Raw genomic sequence first — 19,253 nt, 5'->3', positions numbered from 1 at the left:
GGGGGGAGGAGGCAGAAAGAGAGGCAATGTTAGCCACTGAGATTTAGAAGAGTAGCTACAGCTGTTTTTGGCTCTTGTGGATCTACCTGTGTTGGCTTCCTGCAGGAGCTAAAATTTCCAGAGCTAGTCCTACAGCGAGGGGAGCTAACGTGGAGTGGGCATGAGAATTCTATTCAACAAGCACAAGTGAAGCTCAACCTTTTTGTTCATCCTGCTACAACCAATTATTATAGGAGAGGGGAATAAGGATCACTGCCCAAGGGGCATTACAGTCTCCCCAGGGAGGCACTCTTTTTTTTTTTTTTTTTTTTTTTTGAGACGGAGTTTCGTTCTTGCTGCGAAATCTCAGGTCACTCAAACCTCCGCCTCCCGAGTTCAAGCGATTTTCCTGCCTCAGCTTCCCAAGTAGCTGGGATTATAGGCATGGGCCACCACGCCCCGCTAATAGGGAGGCACTTTTCATTAGCCCACAGTCCAGTTAAACTTGACGGAATGAGGAAGTGACCTGGGAGTACAGAACAGGATGGGATCCTTCCGGACTTGGGCAGCCTTTGGTAGTGGGCATGCTTGGAAGGGTCAGGGTCTCAGGCCTGGAGGTGACCAATTTTTCTCTCCGAAAGAGAAAGGAAGATGATTAAAAAAAAAAAATTCCATGCTCCAAAGCGGCAGCCAAATCCTATGTCCCCCAATGCATCACCCAGAAAGGGGCTCCAGACTCTCCTGCAAAAGGCCAACTCTACTTCCCGGCTCCCACTTCCCCTCCTTCCCCACAGGAGGGTGGCGAAGGATTTATAACCCACCTCTTTCTTTCAGTTGCCATGGAGACAAGCCCCAGTCCTTTCATTCCTTCTGGTACCTCTCTCTCCAACGCAGGCGGAAAGGAGGCGGCTTAGCCCAAACATGCTGGGGGAGGGGCTGGCGACCTCGACGGCAGCTGCGGAACCAGGCCGAGGGACAAAGGCTAAGGTCAGCTGCGTCAAGCCCTTTCATCTGCCGACGACCAGCGGCCAGACGCTGCGGGAGCATTGCTGGGCTGGAGGAGGGCTCGAGCTACTAGGACTGCACGGAGCAGCGGGGTGGGACTTGGGGTCGCCTCAGGAGAGTTCCGCGGCCCGGGGCGGGCAGAGGCATGCACCGTGGGGGCAGACGGCTGGGGTGGATGAGGAGGCACGGGCCCTTCCACCCACGCGTCCATTGGGCGGCGCCGCCATCACTCTCTTCTGGACTACACCGCCTTCTCCTCCTCCGCGGAACCAGGATCCCCTCCTCCACCACCCTCTCCCCGCCCCTGTCACGGGAGCCTCTCATTGGGCGGGGGCATGGTCAATCCTCCTCGAGTTGGGGAGTCTATTGGACGCGAGGCCTTCGGGCCGCCCCCAGCCTCGTCGGATTGGCTTCCTGCGCGTTGGCGCAACGGAAGAGGCGGCCGGCCGAGGGCGCGCCTCTGCTCCGGCTGGACTGCCGCGGAGGAGGGGAGGAGTTCGACGCTGGGGGGCTTGCTCGGGCGGCAGCGGTGGCTGCTGCGGATGGGAGCGGGCCGGCTCGGCGCGCCTATGGAGCGCCACGGCAGGGCCTCCGCCACCTCCGTCTCGTCGGGTGGGGAGCAGGCGGCCGGAGGCCCCGAAGGGCGGCGGCAGGAGCCACTGCGGCGCCGGGCGAGCAGCGCGTCGGTACCCGCGGTGGGGGCCTCAGTGGAGGGCGCGAGGCGGGACCGACTGGGCTCCTACAGCGGCCCCACCTCGGTCTCCCGCCAGCGCGTCGAAAGCCTGAGGAAAAAGCGGCCGCGTAAGTGTCCCGTGGGGCGCCCTCCCGGTCCGCCCTGCCCCCCTTCCGGCCCACCCTGTCCCCTTCCGGCCCCGCAGCTGTTTTTCCCGCGCGCGAACACTGCTCCCGCACGGTGGTCCGTCGTTGGTGCTTGGCTGACATCCGTCTGGAGGCCTCGTGTGCTCCGAAAGCGATACCTGCGGGGGCCCCCCCGCACCCATTGGTATGCACTTCCCGCTTGTTGAAGTGGAGGGCTTTTCCCCAGGTCCCGTCTTCCCTTTTCTTAGCTCCTTGGGCATTCTTTTCCGGAGGGTCACATGATTTTATCCTCGTGAAGGCTTCTTTTGACTCATTTCCACCTCCTCTCCCCCCATATCCTTTGAATCCCCAATGCTTGTTTTCCGTGGGCTTCCAAAGAGCTGCTGTCTAATATTTAAGTCCCTTTTATTCGTCAATTTCGGGCTTACTGGAAAATGGGTCGCTGCCTCTTGAGTTGCAACAGGCCTAAAACTGTATTCCGTGCACCTCTAAGGTGGCTGCCCTTCTTCCCATGAGAATCCAGGTCATCTCTCACCCACATATCCCCTCCGTTTTCCTTCCGTCTGTTTGCAGGTACTCACGATTCAGAACCATGGCATTCTGGGCAGTAAGGTTCTTTGTTTTGAGGAGAAACTCCATCTCTCTGAATTTTGCCTTGGAAGTTGCATACGCTCTTCCCAAAGAATCGGTTTCCCCATTTTATTATCAGGTTTCTTTTTCTGTGTTGTGTATTTTCTCCCCTTTACAAGTCTTCAATTCAGGACCGCTGCCTGGCAGCCATTGCTGCTGTTAAAAGTATCAATTGTCCTGATACTGTAATAGGAGCTTTACAGTATGATGCCGTTTTACATATGGTTGGACTTTTTGGTGGGTGTTGCCAGATTCCTATTTCAGGAAATTGACTTGTTTAAATGCGGATTGTGAGAGGGAGGGAGAATGGCAAGATGTGTGTGAGATCTTTATTGGATAGTCTTGTACCTTAGCCCAGTCACCCAGCTGCTTTTTTGAATCTTCTCTGATTTGGATGATTAAATGTAGTTCTATGATGCTGTGAAAAGTTTGGGAGTTTTCAGTTCTTTTGTCTTTTTCCATCTTCTTGCAACAGATTTGGAAAACAGATTCTTAACCGGTGCCATTTTCAGAGTCAGTCACCTAGTTTTATTTGAGAAGCACCTGAGTTTGAAGCAATGCAAAATATGAGATCCTTCATGGTTTTGTATTACATTATTGGAAATAGATGTAAATTCCAAATATTCAGCAAATAAGAATACAGCCATTAGCCACAAGGGTTTTTTTGGTTTGTTTTTTGTTTTTTTGAGACAGTGTCTTGTTCTGTTGCCCAGGCTGGAGTGCAGTGACATGATCATGGCTCATTGTGGCCTTAACCTCCTGGGCTGAAGCGATCCTCCTGCTTCAGCCTCCTGCATTGCTGTGACTAAAGGCACGTGCCACTATGCCAGGCTAATTTTTAATTTTTTTTTTTTTTAAATAGAGATGGGATCTCGTGTGTTGCCCAGGCTGGTCTTGAATTCCTCCTGGTCCCAAGCGACCTTCCCACTTCGGCCTCCCAAAGTGCTGGGATTACAGACGTGAGCCGTTGTGTCCGGCCTGGCAGTCTTCTAAGAGCTTTGGTAACTCATTAGCCTCGTGGCTCTGAGGTAGGTGGTAGTATTCCATTTTACAGATGAGAAAACTGGGGCACGATTGCCCAGTGTCAAAGGGCTAGTGCATTGTGAAATAGAAGTGTAAACTCAGAATTGCTGGCTTCATAGCTTTTGCTGTGGACCACTGTGTTTTTCTGAATTATCTGTGTTCTATTAGTTGTTTCTTCATTGCTCTAAGACCAAGCATAAGTTTGATCTTTTCAAGACTGACTGACTTGAGGTGAAAATTTTTAGCTACTGTGGAAGTACTTCCAAATATTGAGCATGAGAATGACCTGGTAAAAGTGCAGATTCAGTGGGCCCGGTTAAGCTCCTCATATTCAGATACAGGTGACTTAAAGACCACACTCAGAAAAACTGGTGTGGAGAATTAAGGTAGTTTTGAAACTTCTTTTAGGGAACTAAGTAGACACATATTCATGCTATAGGATTTCTATTTTGTTCTGGTGTTTGATGTTTGTCATTCCCTTCATTGCCTTCTCTGACTGATAAATCATGAAAACCCATCTTTCCGGTATGAGACCTGCTAAAGGAATAAACAGGATACTGATTGTTCTTCCTTCCATTTGTTTCTTCTGTACTATCTAGGGGTGCCCCTGTTAGATGGAGAAGCAGGCTGGGCGCAGTGGTTTACGCCTGTAATCCCAGCACTTTGGGAGGCCAAGGCGGGTGGATCACCTGAGGTCAGGAGTTCGAGACCAGAAACCAGACTGGCCAGCACGGTGAAACCCTGTCTCTACTAAAAATACAAAAATTAGCTGGGAGGCTGAGGCAGAGAATTGCTTGAGCCTGGGAGGCAGAGGTTGCAGTGAGCCAAGATCGCGCCACTGCACTCCAGCCTGGGCGACAGAGCAAGACTCTGTCTCAAAAAAAAAAGAAAGCCTTACTCTGATACTGCACTACTTGTCTAAAGGTGCAGATAGATACTAGTTGCCATTTGAAACTCGAAGGAGCTATTCAGGTTATCTTAGGCATTCTTGTGGTCCTGGTTATAGTTTGTTCTGTCACGCATTTCCTAGAGCAGTGTAGTTCCCAAACTTGCCCTCGTCCCAGACTTACTGCATCAGAATCCCTAGCGATGAAGCTAGGCATTTGTATATTTCAGTTCTTCAAAAGTTTTGCATCAGGTGGGGAGGGGGGTATGTCTCACAGGGCTGAGAGAAATACCAAATAAAGATTGATTTTAAAATGATGGAAACCAAAGACGCTGTTGATGGTAATGTAGCTACCATTTTCTGAGCACTTACTTGTCTTAGACACTATGCCGAGTATTTTATAAACATCTTAGTTAAGTCTCATAGTTATCCTGTGAGGTAGGTGTTTTTTATCCCCAATTTCCAGATGAGAAAACAGGCTCAGTGAAATTGTCCTTTTGTCCAAGGCCATATAGTGAGTTAGTGATGGAGTTGGGTTTTGATTCCTGGTCTCTTGACTTCAGATCCAGTGTTCTTGGTCCACATTTTGAGGTGGGGGAAGGTACACGTGATGTAATCCAGAGCTGTGGTTCTCAAACTTTTAAAACTTCCCCCAACCTACCATTGCATGCTATAGGTCTGCAAAGGGGTCTAAAATTATATTTTAAATTTTATTGAGGCATAATTAAATAGAGTAAAATGTACAATTTTGGCAAATGTAGACACGTAACAAGAGAACATACATTTTTATCAAAGGCTCCAGGTGTTCAGTGTATGTGCAGAAGGTGTGAAAGCCCTGTGATCAGAGTGCTCCACAGTAGTGTGGAGGACGAACTGGTTCCTTGAAGATGACTCGCAAGGCATGTTGTAGCACGCCAGGGAGACCTTTGGGGCTTGCTGATTTTGGACTGCTACAAATCATGGATTATACTTAACCTTCATAATACAGCTTTCGTTTGTAGCTTGACAATACTAGCCTAGAAAATGGATTACTTTTTCTTGGCTTTTGGAGGAGCATCGACAGTCTGGAAATGGTGCCGGGGCCCTGTTAGAATGCCTTTATTAGGCTCAGCATTTCAGCTTCAGGGAATTAGGACGAATTGACCCCTGGGAGCTCAGGAAAAATGTTAGATTGCTATAGCTTTGTGGCCCATTTGGAGAGGCAAATTTTTTTTTTTTTTTTTTTTTTTTTGAGACGGAGTCTCTCTCTGTCGCCTAGGCTGGAGTGCAGTGGCCAGATCTCAGCTCACTGCAAGCTCCGCCTCCCGGGTTTACGCCATTCTCCTGCCTCAGCCTCCCGAGTAGCTGGGACTACAGGCGCCCGCCACCTCGCCCAGGTAGTTTTTTTTTTTGTATTTTTTAGTAGAGACGGGGTTTCACTGTGTTAGCCAGGATGGTCTCGATCTCCTAACCTTGTGATCCGCCCATCTCGGCCTCCCAAAGTGCTGGGATTACAGGCTTGAGCCACCGCGCCCGGCCTTTTTTTTTTTTTTTTAAGACAGAGTTTTGCTCTTGTTGCCCAGGCTGGAGTGTAATAGCGCAATCTTGGCTCACTGCAACCTCCGCCTCCCAGGTTTAAGCAATTCTCCTGCCTCAGCTTCCCAAGTAGCTGGAATTACAGGCATGTGCCACCATGCCTAATTTTTTGTATTTAGTAGAGATGGGATTTCACCATGTTGGTCAGGCTGGTCTTGAACTCCTGACCTCAGGTGATTCATCTGCCTCGGCCTCCCAAAGAGCTGGGGTTACAGGTGTGAGCCACTGTGCCCGGCTGAAAAGGTTTTTTTTTTTTTTTTTTTCTTTTTTTTGTGAGATGGAGTTTCGCTCTTGTTGCCCAGGCTGGAGTGCTGGAGTGCAGTGGCGTGATCTCAGCTCACCACAACCTCCACCTCCCAGGTTCAAGTGATTCTCCTACCTCAGCCTCCTGAGTAGCTGGGATTACAGGCATGCGCTACCACGCCTGGCTAATTTTGTATTTTTAGTAGAGACAAAGTTTCTCCATGTTGGTCAGGCTGGTTTCGAGCTCCGGACCTCCTGTTATCCGCCCACCTCAGCCTCCTCAAGTGCTGGGATTACAGGCGTGAGCCACTGTGCCCAGCCTGAAGATGTTTTTTAACATATTGATTTATCGAATATTTATTTATTTATTTATTTATTTATTTATTTATTTATTTATTTACTGAGACAGAGTCTCACTCTGTTGCCCAGGCTGGAGGGCAGTGGCAGGGTTTCAGCTCACTGCAACCTCTGTCTCCCTGGTTCAAGTGATTCTCCTGCCTCAGCCTCCTGAGTAGCTGGGACTACAGGTGTGTGTCACCATGCCTGGCCAGTTTGTCAACTTTAAATGGAACTGAAGTAAATATGGTTTGTCTTCTTAGATATATAATAAATACTAAGCAATAAGCAGGGACTAAAAATAGTCCAATTATGCAGCTGTGTAAAATGGTACAGTATATTGCTTTAGGGGCCATGTGTAAGAATCATGCAGTTGGATAAATACGGTTGTTCAGTGTTGGTGTCCCTGCCTGCTGTCTGGGGAGACCATAGCAAGAAGAGATGTAGGTTGTTAAAAATATTTTGCTGGCTGTGTGTGTTGGCTCATTCCTGTAATCCTAGCACTGTAGGAGGCTGAGGTGAGAAGATCACTTGAGACACGAATTCAAGACCAGCTTGGGCAACATAGCCAGACCTTGTCTGTCCAGAAATAAAAAGGCCATGCATGGTGGCTCACACCTGTAATCCCAGCACTTTGGGAGGTAGATAGAGGTGGCGGATCACTTGAAGTCAGGAGTTTGAGACCAGTCTGGCCAACATGGTGAAACCCTATCTCTACTAAAAATACAAAAATTAGCCGGGTGTGGTAGTGCATACCTGTAATCCCAGCTACTTGGGAGGCTGAGGCAGGAGAAACACTTGAACCCAGGAGGTGGAAGTTGCAGTGAGCCGAGATAATGCCACCGTACTCCAGCCTGGGAGATGGTGAGATACCATCTCAAATAAATAAATAAATAATAAAAAACAAATTAGCCAAGTGTGGTGGCACATGGTTGTAGTCCCAGCTACTTGGGAGGCTGAGACAGGAGGATTGCTTGAGCCCAGAAGATTGAGGTTGCACTGAGCTATGATCATGCCACTGTGCCAGAGGGAGACCCTGTCTCCCTTTTTTTTTTTTTTTTTGCTTAAAACATTTCAAAAAAGGGGAGGAGGAAGATAGACTAGGCTATTGTAGAGCGTCAGGCAGTGAAAAGAATGGCTATTTTGATTATTTAAAAGAGCAGTGATGTTTTTTGAACTTAAGTTTGTAGCCTTCTGAGCTTTTCTCAGGTTCATAATTTGGGGTATCTTTATCTTCAGGCACTGTTCAGGTCAGACTGACTGGGATATGAAAACTTCTGAATTGTGGCTTAAAGTTTGCTTTCTAAAAGTGAAACCCGTCTCAGTTTTTTAGTAGTCTGTTACATTTTGTGTGTTTATATTTCCTGAATGTAGAATTTGTTGTTGAATCTGCTGATTTTACAATGTGTGGTCTTTTGTAAATATCTAGTCCCTGAGTTCAAAACTATTTTGGGAATAAGAATGATTATTAAAGTACATCTTTTAATGTTAGGCCAAGATATTGCTTCCTGTAACAGCCTAGACATGGATTTGTGGTGTTATTAACCATGTGTGGTCTGGTAAAAGTGTAGTTCATAATATTGGAAAATTGAGCACTCTTTTGTGAACTATGTATTTCCTTTTTTTTCTTTTTTTCTGAGATGGAGTCTTGCTCTGTCGCCCAGGCTGGAGTGCAGTGGTGTGATCTGGGCTCACTGCAAGCTCCACTTCCTGGGTTCACGCTCATTCTCCTTCCTCAGCCTCCCGAGTAGCTGGGACTACAGGTGCCTGCCACCACGCCTGGCCAATTTTTTTTTTTTTTTTGTATTTTTGTATTTTTAGTAGAGACGGGGTTTCACCATGTTAGCCAGGATGGTATCGATTCCTGACCTCGTGATCCGCCTGCCTCAGCCTCCCCAAAGTGGTAGGATTACAGGCATGAGCCACTGCTCCTGGCCCCCCGCTTTTTTTTTTTTTTGAGATGGAGTCTCGCTCTGTCACTCAGGCTGGAGTGCAGTGGCGCAATCTCGGCCAACTGCAAGCGCCGCCTCCTGGGTTCACCCCATTCTCCTGCCTCAGCCTCCCAAGTACCTGGGACTACATTCGCCCGCCACTACCCATGTTAGGCTAATTTTTTTTGTATTTTTAGTAGAGTCGGGGTTCCACCATGTTAGCCAGGATGGTCTCGATCTGCTGACCTCGTGATCTGCCCGCCTTGACCTCCCAAAGTGCTGGGATTACAGGCATGAGCCACAGTGCCCAGCCTGCTGAACTGTGTATTTCCCATTGGAAAGTGTGATGTTGTGAAGTATATATATGTATTGGTCTTCTGCCCATTTCCTGGCATACAACTCCTAAAATCCTTAGAAACTCCACAGTGATGTCCTTTTGTGTGCTAAGGAGTTAAATGATGGCTGGAAGCCTCTGGGACTTGGTTGTGGAAAGAACAAGACAGAATTAGAGGGTTGGGACTTTGACTCCTCCCTAGCCTCTAAGTTGATCACCAGTGGCCAGTGATTTAATCAGTTATACCTACTAATGAAGCCTTCGTTAAAAACCCAAGAGAACAGGGTTTGGAGAGCTTCTGAATAGCCATACAAGAGGTTTCTGGAGGGTGCAGTGCCTGAGAGCATGGAAGTTCGGTATGCCTCCCCCATGCCGTGTACTATGCGTCTCTTCCTCTGAATCTTTTGAAATATCTTTATAATAAACCAGTAAATGTGTTTCTTGGGTTCTGTGAGCTGGTCTAGCAAATTAATCCAAACCATAGAGGGGTCACGGGAACTCCAACTTGAAGCCAGTTGATCAGAAGTTCTGGAGGCCCAGACTGGTGACTGGTGTCTGGCAGAGGTGTGGTGGAGGAGCAGTTTAGAGGGACTTAGCCCTCAACCTGTGGGATATGATGCTATCTCAAGGTAGATAGTGTTGGAATTGCATTGGAGGGCACCCAGCTGGTGTCTGTTGCAAAATTAGTTGCTTGCTTTGTGTGTGGGCTCACAAAAGTCTTCTGTGTTGATCGTTGTTGTGATGTGACAGCAGAGGAAAAAGTTTGTTTTTCCACACTCTTAAAGCATTTCAGTCGTTGAGACCTATAGTGGGACCTTGTGCTTTGCATAAGTTGGGAAATATAGCTTAAGTCAAGTATAGATTGTCTAGACTGAGTACCTTGGAGGTCTTAATATCAGGAAATATGTTAAGGGCTGTGAATAGACTGAAATATCTGAAAATTAATGGCCAGAACTCACTAACTAGAAGGCGGGGGCCTTCTCTTATTAGTGAGATATGAGGAATGGGATGATATAATAAAAGCTCTAGGCTGGGTGCATTAGCTCCTGTCTGTAATCTCAGCACTTTGGGAGACTGAGGCAGGTGGATCGCTTGAGCTCAGGAGTTTGAGACCAGCCTGGGCAACATGGTGAAACCTCGTCTCTACAAAAATTAACTGGTTGTGGTGGCATGCACCTGTAGTCCAGCTACTTGGGAGGCTGAGGTGGAAGGATCTCTTCAGCCAGGGAGGTTGAGGCTGCAGTGAGCCTGAGCCTGGTGATTGTACCACTGTACTTTAGCCTGGATGACAGAGTGAAACTGTGTCTCTCAAAAAAATAAAACAACAAAAAAACAAAAACAAAACCTGGGTACGGTGGCTCATTCCTATAATCCCAGCATTTTGGGAGGCCGAGGTGGGCGGATTAGTTGAGGTTATGAATTCAAGACCAGATTGGCCAACATGGCGAAACCTCTGTCTCTACTAAAACCATAAAAACTAGCTGAGTGTGGTGGCACGAGCCTGTAATCCCATCTTCTCGGGAGGCTGAGGCAGGAGAATCGCTTCAACAACTGGGAGGCGGATGTTGCAGTGAGCTGAGGTCTGCCACTGCACTCCACCTGGGCAGCAGAGCGAGACTGTAGTCCCAGCTACTTGGGAGGCTGAGGCAGGAGAATGGCGTGAACCCGAGAGGCGGAGCTTGCAGTGAACTGAGACCGTGCCACTGCACTCCAGCCTGGGTGACAGAGCAAGACTCCGTCTCAAAAAAAAAAAATTCCTCTTGGTTTTAATTGGTTATATTGGATTTTATTTTTTGGAATCTGTTGAGATAACCATGGTTTTTTTTTCCTTCATCTTACTACTTGGAATTTCTAATGTAAAAGCCATCGTTGCACTACTGAGAAGAATCTCTTTTGGCCATGGCCTATTAATCTTGCTGTACAACTAGATTCCATTTTTTATTTTATTATTTGTTTATTTATTTTGAGATGAGTCTCTTTCTGTTGCCCAGGCTGGAGTGCAGTGGCACTATCTTGGCTAACTGCAACCTCCGCCTCCCGGGTTCAAGCAATTCTCCTGCCCCAGCCTCCCAAGTATCTGGGATTACAGCGGCCCACCACCACACCTGACTAGTTTTTGTATTTTTAGTAGAGATAGGTTTTTACCATGTTGGCCAGACTGGTCTCGAACTCCTGACCTCAGGTCATCCACTCGCCGCAGCCTCCCAAAATGCTGGGATTACAGACGTGAGCTACCTCACCCTTAGGCTCTGTTGAGTATATTTAATAAATATGTAAGGCTAGATGTTTCCGTTTAAGTACTACTTTGGGTATATTCTATTGGTTTCTATATATTGTATTCTCATTGTCATTCATTTAAAAATAAATTTTGTTTTGATTTCCTTTTTAATTCCAGAGTTAATAGTTTAAAGATTTCCAAGTAGATATATTTATCTCTTTGTCTGTTGGATTAATTTCTAATTTTGAAGTTTTGCAGTAAGTGAATGTGACTTGTTTTTTGGAATTTGAAGTTCTTTAAGCTAGTGCAGTTAATTTTTGTGAATGCTTCATGGGTTTTTAAAGGAATGTTTGCCTGTTTTTTTTGTTTGTTTGTTTTGGGAAAGTGTTGGTGTTGCCCAGGCTGGAGTGCAGTGGCATGATCTTCACTCAGTTCAACCTCTGCCTCCCCTGTTCAAGCGATTCTCCTAGCTCAGCCTCCTGAGTGGCTTGGGACTGTAGGCATGCGCCACCACATCTGGCTAATAGTTTCTGAATTTTTTTTCTTAGTAGAGATGGGGTTTCATCATGTTGTCTAGGCTCGTCTCGAACTCCTGACTTCAAAGGATCCACCTACGTTGGCCTCCCAAAGTTCTGGGATTACAGGCATGAGCCATCCCGCCTGACTTTTTTTTTTTTTGAGTTGGAGTCTTGCTCTGTTGCCCAGGCTGGAGTGCAGTGGTGCAATCTTGGCTCACTGCAACCTCTCCTTCCTGGGTTCAAGTGACTCTTTTGCCTCAGCCTCCCTAGTAGCTGGGATTATAGTTGTCCACCACCGCACTTGGCTGATTTTTATATTTTTAGTAGAGATGGGGTTTCACCATTTTGGCTAGGCTGGTCTTGAACTCCTGACCTCATGATCCACCCGTCTCGGCCTCCCAAAGTGCTGGGATTACAGACGTGGGTCACCGTGCCCAGCAGGTTTTTTTTTTTTTTTTTTTTTTTTGAGACAGGGTCTCACTCTGTCACCCAGACTGGAGTGCAGTGATGCAGTGTTGGCTCACTGCAACCTCCACCTCCTGGGTTCAATTGATTCTCCTGCCTCAGACTCCCAAGTAGCTGGGACTACAGGCACATGCCACCATGCCCAGCTAATTTTGTGTATTTATTGAAGACTGGGCTTCGCCATGTTAGTCAGGCTGGTCTTGAACTCCTAACCTCAGGTGATCCACCCACCTCGGCCTCCCAAAGTGCTGAGATTACAGATGTGAGCCATTGCATCTGGCCGGTTTTTTTTTCTCCAGAGTTCTGTTTGTGTTTACTAGATCCACCTTATTAGCCATGATATTAAAATTCTCTTTCTACCATGGTTTTGTGGGTGTGTGTGCAATCTACAAATTTCTGAGATCTGTGTCATTCTCATACTAACTTGTAGATGTGTCACTTTCTCTGTTAGTGTTTTAAGTATGTGTTATGTGCATAAGGAGCATGGCTATTACATTCATCAGTTGTACTTTTTATGCACATGAGACAGTTCTTTTTTGTCCTCTTTTAATGCGTTTTTGTTTGTGTTGTTTGATCCGCTAGTATTGTATCTGCTTGCTGTTAACATTTGCTTAATATAGTGGAGTAGCATTCTCCAGGCATTTATTTTAGTCATTTAAATTCAATTGTATAAATTCAGCAAGTGAGTTAAGTGAATGGTGCCAGTGATTCTACCCAGTGTTTGCGTCAGTAACTATATGATTATGAGTGAGTATGGGGATGAGAATGGTGAATCTCTTTTCCCCTGTAGGGAAAGGAAGGGGCAGTGACTGTCTGGAGGGGCATCACTTATAATGTGAGCATAGCTCTTTGCCAAATGAAATGTTGGTCTTGAAACAAGGTATGACCTTTACTTACTATGTCTCTTAAATGTAAATCAACTGCTCTATCTAGTATTCATCTCTAGTGAGGTGCTTAGGAGTGCTTAAAATTTTTATAATGTGTAATACTTTTGACTAAATGCCATTTTCATCTTTCAAAGCATTCAACTCCTCCTCATGATGTGACTCCATTGTGGATGATTTATGGTTTTTCTTTCAGTTTACTTGTATAATCTTGTTTGAAATGTCTTTTTACATCAACATATACTTGAATTTCTCCCTTTTTCTCCTAATTCCTGGTTAAGCTCACAGAATTTCCTCTTCAGTCTAGAAGAGAAATTTTACGTATTTGTGATGAATGCACTGATAAGTGCATTCATTCCCATCGTTATTTATTTTTTAAATTATTTTTTACTTTTTTTGAGATGAAGTCTTACTCTGTCGCTTAGACTGGAATGCAATGGCACGATCTTGGCTCACTGCAACCTCTGCCTCCTGGGTTCAAGTAATTCTCCTGCCTCAGCCTACTGAGTAGCTGGGGTTACAGGTGTGCACCACCACACTCAGCTAATTTTTGTATTTTTAGTAGAGATGGGGTTTCACGATGTTGGCCATGCTGGTCTCGAACTCCTGACCTCAAGTGATCCACCTGCCTTGGCCTCCCAAAGTGCTGGGATTACAGGCTTTATTATTTACTTACTTACTTTATTTATTTATTTAAGAGACAGGATCTTGCTCTGCTGCCAGGCTGGAGTACAGTGGCTCTATCACAGCTCACTGTAGCCTCAAACTCCTGGGCTCAAGTGATCCTCCTGCCTCAGCCCCTGGAGTAGCTGGGACTACAGGTGCATGTCATCATGCCTAAATTTTTTTTTAGAGATGTGGTCTTGCTATGTTGTCCAGACTAGTCTCCCAAATCCTGGCCTCAAGTGATCCACCCACCTTGGCCTCTCAAAGTGTTGGAATTACAGGCATGAGCCACCACACCTGGCTGTTTTCTATTTACTGTACTTTTCCCCTTTTCTTGTCAATCAGTTTTTTTTAACTGATAGCTTTTTTTTTCCTAACGTAAAAATCATGGTTTTTTTTTTTTTCCCTCCTCTGGAGTTACCTCTGAATTTTGACAAATTTAAACTATAACTTCTCCATTCTTGTGTAGAATTAATCAGAATCTATCTTTTCTTCCCTTTTCCAACAAGACAGAACTGCTGCTTGCTTTCATTTCCTTCTCCCTTCTCTTCCCTCTTCGACTTCCTATGTCGAAATCATGTAAGTATTTTAGTTTCAGATTGCTTATTTTTGTAAAAGTCAGTACTTTTGTTTATTTCTTAAAGCTCTTGGATAACAAAAGAGTTTCTTAAAGCTCTTGGATGTTTTCAAATTATGATGGCATTCATCTACCAATTATGTTAGAGAAGGTCTTTGAATAGTAAAGTTGATGCCTTACATGTGTAAAAATTGTTTTTGCACTCCCACTTCAAAGCTTATTTGGTTGGCTGGATACAAGTTTCAAAATCATTTTCCTTATAACTTTGAAGCCAGTGCTCCATTGTCTTCTGGCATCTGTGCTGCTGATGAAAAGTCTAATACTGACTATTATGTGATTTATGTATCTTTATAGGAATTCAGTTTTTTTCTTGTAATATCTTGAAATTTCAATAGGATGTATCTAAGTTGTCTTTCCCTTCTCTCCTGACTGATAAACACTGTTTAACACTTAGAGTAACCTGATGATTGGTGTCTTCCCTCTCCCCAAGGAAATTTCTAGAAGTCACATAAGATGTTGGTCTTTTTAGTTCTATATATATATATATTTAGAGAGATATATATATATTTTTTATTAGAGACAGGATCTCACTCTGTCACCCAGGCTGGAGTGCAGTGGCATGGTCATAGCTCGCTACAGCCTTGACCTCCTGGGCTCAAGCTGTCCTCTCACTTTACTCTTTCAAGTAACTGTGACTACAGGTGTGCACCTGACTAATTTTTAAAATTTTTTTATTTTTTATTTTTGAGATGGAATCTCGCTCTGTGGCCCAGACTGGAGTACAGTGGGGCAATCTCAGCTCACTGCAACTTCCGCCTCCTGGGTTCAAGCGATTTCCCGCCAATTTTTGTATTTTTAGTAGAGATGGGGTTTCATCATGTTGGCCAGGCTGGTCTTGAACTCCTGAGCTCCAGTGATCCGTCCATCTCGGCCTCCTAAAGTGCTAGGTTTATAAGCATGAGCCACTACATCTGGCCTAGTTTTTTTTTTTTTGATAGTAGAGATGGGGTCTGGCTGTGTTGTCCTGGGTTGTCTTGGACTCCTGGCTTCAAGTGATCCTCCCATCTTGGCCTCCCAAAATGTTAGGATTACAGGTGTGAGCCACTGCACCCAGCCAGGTTCCATTTTCTCTATATTGACCTTTCCTTCATACTTGAGAAGCATTTGGGGATAATCTTTAGTTTTGTTTTCCATTTTTCTGTGTCCATTTTGCTGTTAAATATATCTGTCAGGCTTTATTTTAGCAATTGTTTTCTCTCTTTTATAACAGTGTCTTTTAATGTTATAATTTACATAGAATAAACTGCATGCATTTAAAATGTATAATTCCATGAGTTTTGACAGATATATATAGCCACACACACACACAACCCTTTTACCCCTAAACAAGAGTTGGGTTACCACAGAGTTTTCCCCTGCCCCTGTGCAGTCCAACCCCAGCTCTCAAGCCCATGATTTGCTTGCTTTCAGATGTAAAAATGATTAGCTTGCCTTTTTACATTTATTTTTACTTTTTGAGATGGAGTCTCCCCTCTGTTGCCCAGGCTGGAGTACAGTGGTGCAATCTTGGCTCATTGAAACCTCCTCCTCCTGGGTTCAAGTGATTCTCCTGCCTCAGCCTCCCGAGTAGCTGGGATTACAGGCATGCACCACCACACCCGGCTAATTTTTGTATTTTTAGTAGAGACGAGGTCTCGCCATGTTGGCCAGGCTGGTCTTGAACTCCTGACCTCAGGTGATCCGCCCGCCTTGGCCTTCCAAAGTGCTGGGATTACAGGCATGAGCCACCATGCCTGCTTTTTTTTTTTTTTTCTTTTTTCTTTTTTTTTTTTCTTTTTTTTTTCTTTTTTGAGACCAGGTTTTGCTTTTATTGCCCAGGCTGGAGTGCAATGGCATGATTTCAGCTCACTGCAACCTCTGCCTCCCGGTTCAAGCGATTCTCCTGCCTCAGCCTCCGGAGTAGCTGGGATTACAGGCGCACTGCACCATGCCCAGCTAATTTTTTTTTTTTTTTTTTTTTGAGATGGAGTCTCGCTTGTCACCCAGGCTGGAGTGCAGTGGCGTGATCTCGGCTCACTACAACCTCCATCTCCCGGGTTCAAGTGATTCTTGTGCCTCAGCTTCCTGAGTAGCTGGGATTAGAGGCGTGTGCCACCATGCCTGGCTAATTTTTTGTATTTTTAGTAGAGACGGGGTTTCACCATGTTGGTCAGGCTGATCTTGAACTCCTGACTTTGTGATCCACCTCCCTCAGACTCCCATAGTGCTGGGATTACAGGCGTGAGCCACTGTGCCCGGCCTAAGTTTTGTATTTTTAGTACATATGCTTAGTACAGTATGATTTAACCATATTGGCCAGGCTGCTCTTGAACTCCTGACCTCAGGTGATCTGTCTGCCTTGGCCTCCAAAGGGCTGGGATTACAGGCTTGAGCCACCGTGCCTGGCCAGTTTGCATATTCAAAAGTTTCATATAAATGGAATAATATAGCGTGTAGCCTTTTGTGCAAGGTTTGTTTTATTAACTCAGCCTATTTTTGAGATTCATGAATATTAAGTATGTAGTAGTTTGTCCTTTTTTTTGGTTTTGAGAGCATTTTTTCCCACAGTTAGGAAGTTAACATGGACAAACCGTATGTAAATTTTGCTGATTTTGGCTGGGCGTGATGACTCAGGCCTGTAATCCCAGCACTTTGGGAGGCCAAAGTGGGAGAACTGTTTGAGGCCAGGAGTTGGAGACTAGCCTGGACAGCACAGTGAGACCTTGTCTCTACAAAAAATTAAAAAATTAGCTGGAATGGTTGTGTTCCTGTAGTCATAGTTACTTGGGATGCTGAGGCAGGAGGATTGCTTGAGCCCAGGAGTTCAAGGTTAACAGTCAGTTGTGATTGAGCCATTGCACTCCAGCCTGGGCAGCAGAGTGACATGCTGTCTCTAAAAATAAAAATAAAAGGTGAAAAATAAATAGAAACAGTTTTGCATAGACTCTTTTGTACATTGTGTATTCAGTTGTATATAATTTTATCATGTGTTAATTTTTGCAACCACACACATCTGGCAATTGTTTTTTAATTTTTGATTGTATGGTAGCTTTTTTTAATGGATGAGATATAATTTTACTTCTGAGAATATTTTTGATTCTCTTGTTTATTCCTGCAACTCGTTCTTCAGATACTTAGTTTCTCATTTTCATGGTTTTAGTTTTTCTAGTTTGTAAAAGTGATAATCACTGGTTTGAGAATTGCTGTTGTGAGAATTGCTGTTCTTCTGCCAGTGGATTCAGTGTCTGTTTACCAGTTGGTCAGAATTGATTGTAGGGGAGTTATGAGATGTGTGGCAAAATATGGGGCAAAATGTCTCCTTACTTATTCTGGGAAATAGCAGCCACCTGAGTGCCATCCTGATTCTGGGCCTCTGTACCTGTTTCCAGTGAATACTGCTTCTGTTGGTGTTGGGGATAGAACATGGTTATTAGTAGAGGGAGTGACCTTTCCACTTGTGCCAGGCACATTTCCCCACTATCACTTGTGACTGCACCAGACCTGCTTTTGTTTCCCCATGGTAGCCACCCTAAACCTACATCTTGGATAGAACACCCCTACGTTCTCTGTCTCACCTTCATAGCTGATCCCAGTTTTAATAGCATTCCTCTTTTGAGGCTTATGCATGGTTATTGCCTCTGTAAACCTAGTTCTGCTCCTATCTCTTCTTGGTTCCCAGAATTATTTAAAAAAATAATATATCAATAAACCCAAATCTTTTTTTTTTTTTTCTGAGGTGGAGTTTTGCTGTGTCACCCAGGCTGGAGTGCAGTAGTGCAATCTCAGCTCACTGAAACCTCCACCTCCCAGGTTCAAGCAATTCTCCTGCCTCAGTCTCCTGAGTAGCTAGGATTACAGGTGCCCGCCACCACGCCGGGCTAATTTTGTATTTTTAGTAGAGATAGGGTTTCACCATGTTGGCCAGGCTGGTCTCAAACTCCTGACCTCAGGTGATATGCCCTCCTCGACCTCCCAAAGTGCTGGGATTACAGGTGTGAGCCACCGCGCCTGGCCTAAACCCACATCTTTAGTAATTTCTAGGATTTAGGTTGGGAGGGGAAGCATTTACAGATGCTCTTTGATGTATGATGTTTATGCTACATTCCATAAATCCATCAGAAGTTGAAAATACTGTAAATCAGGTGGGGCGCAGTGGCTCACATTAAATTTGAGCCCTCATTAAATTGGGACCTTCCATATGTCTGTGTAGTCCATTTTGATCCAATCTCTTCGGGCCTTCTTTTTCTTTTTTTTTTCTTTGGGATGGAGTCTCGTTCTGTCGCCAGGCTGGAGTGCAGTGGTGCGATCTCGGCTCACTGCAACTTCTGCCTCGCGGGTTCAAGCGATTCTCCTGCCTCAGCCTCCGGAGTAGCAGGGACTACAAGCGCACACCACCATGGCCAACTGATTTTTGTATTTTTAGTAGAGATGGTTTCACCATGTTGGCCAGGATGATCTCGGTCTCTTGACCTTGTGATCCACCTGCCTTGGCCTCCCCAAGTGCTGGGATTACAGGCGTGAGCCTCCATGCCTGGCCTTTTTTTATTTTTATTTTTATTTTTTTGGGGATGGAGTCTCGCTCTGTCACCCAGGCTGGAGCGCAGTGGTATGATCTCGGCTCACTGCAGCCTCCGCCTCCCGGGTTCAAGTGATTCTTCTTTCTCATCCTTCCTTAGCCTCCGGAGTGCTAGGATTATAGGTGCCCACCAACATGCCTGGCTAATTTTTGTATTTTTAGTAGAGACAAGGTTTCACCATGTTGGCCAGGCTGGTCTCGAATTCCTGACCTCAGGTGATTCGTCCGCCTCAGCCTCCCAAAGTGTTGGAATTGCAGTCGTGAGCCACCGCGCCTGGCCCCCTTCTCCTTTTTTTTTTTTTTTTTTTTTTTGGAGACAGAGCCTCAACTCTGTTGCCCAGGCTGGAGTGCAGTGGTGCCATCTCAGCTCACTGCAGTCTCCATCTCCCAGGTTGAAGCAGTTCTGTTTCGAATTCCCGAGTAGCTGATACTACAGGTGCACGTCACTGTGCCTGGCTAATTTTTGTATTTTTAGTAGAGATGGGGTTTTACCATATTGATCAGGCTGGTCTCAAACTTTTGACCTCAGGTGATCCACCCATCTTGGCC

At 45.5% G+C, this 19,253-nt stretch overlaps 1 protein-coding gene across 1 annotated transcript in view; it reads left to right on the top strand.

The window, feature by feature from the left end:
* The first annotated feature begins 1,446 nt into the window (after nt 1-1,446).
* PANK2 (pantothenate kinase 2) overlaps nt 1,447-19,253 on the top strand; it is a 40,427-nt gene continuing 22,620 nt past the window's right edge. The window contains 1 exon segment of the mRNA NM_001435890.1: nt 1,447-1,785. Coding sequence (NP_001422819.1) covers nt 1,488-1,785 — 298 coding nt within the window. The 5' untranslated portion in view covers nt 1,447-1,487.

The sequence above is a fragment of the Macaca mulatta genome, chromosome 10 (genome assembly GCF_049350105.2).
Source record: "Macaca mulatta isolate MMU2019108-1 chromosome 10, T2T-MMU8v2.0, whole genome shotgun sequence".
Classification (NCBI taxonomy): Eukaryota; Metazoa; Chordata; class Mammalia; order Primates; family Cercopithecidae; genus Macaca; species Macaca mulatta.
The sequence above is the reverse complement of the archived record's forward strand: the minus strand, read 5'-3'. Positions and strand labels throughout refer to the sequence as shown.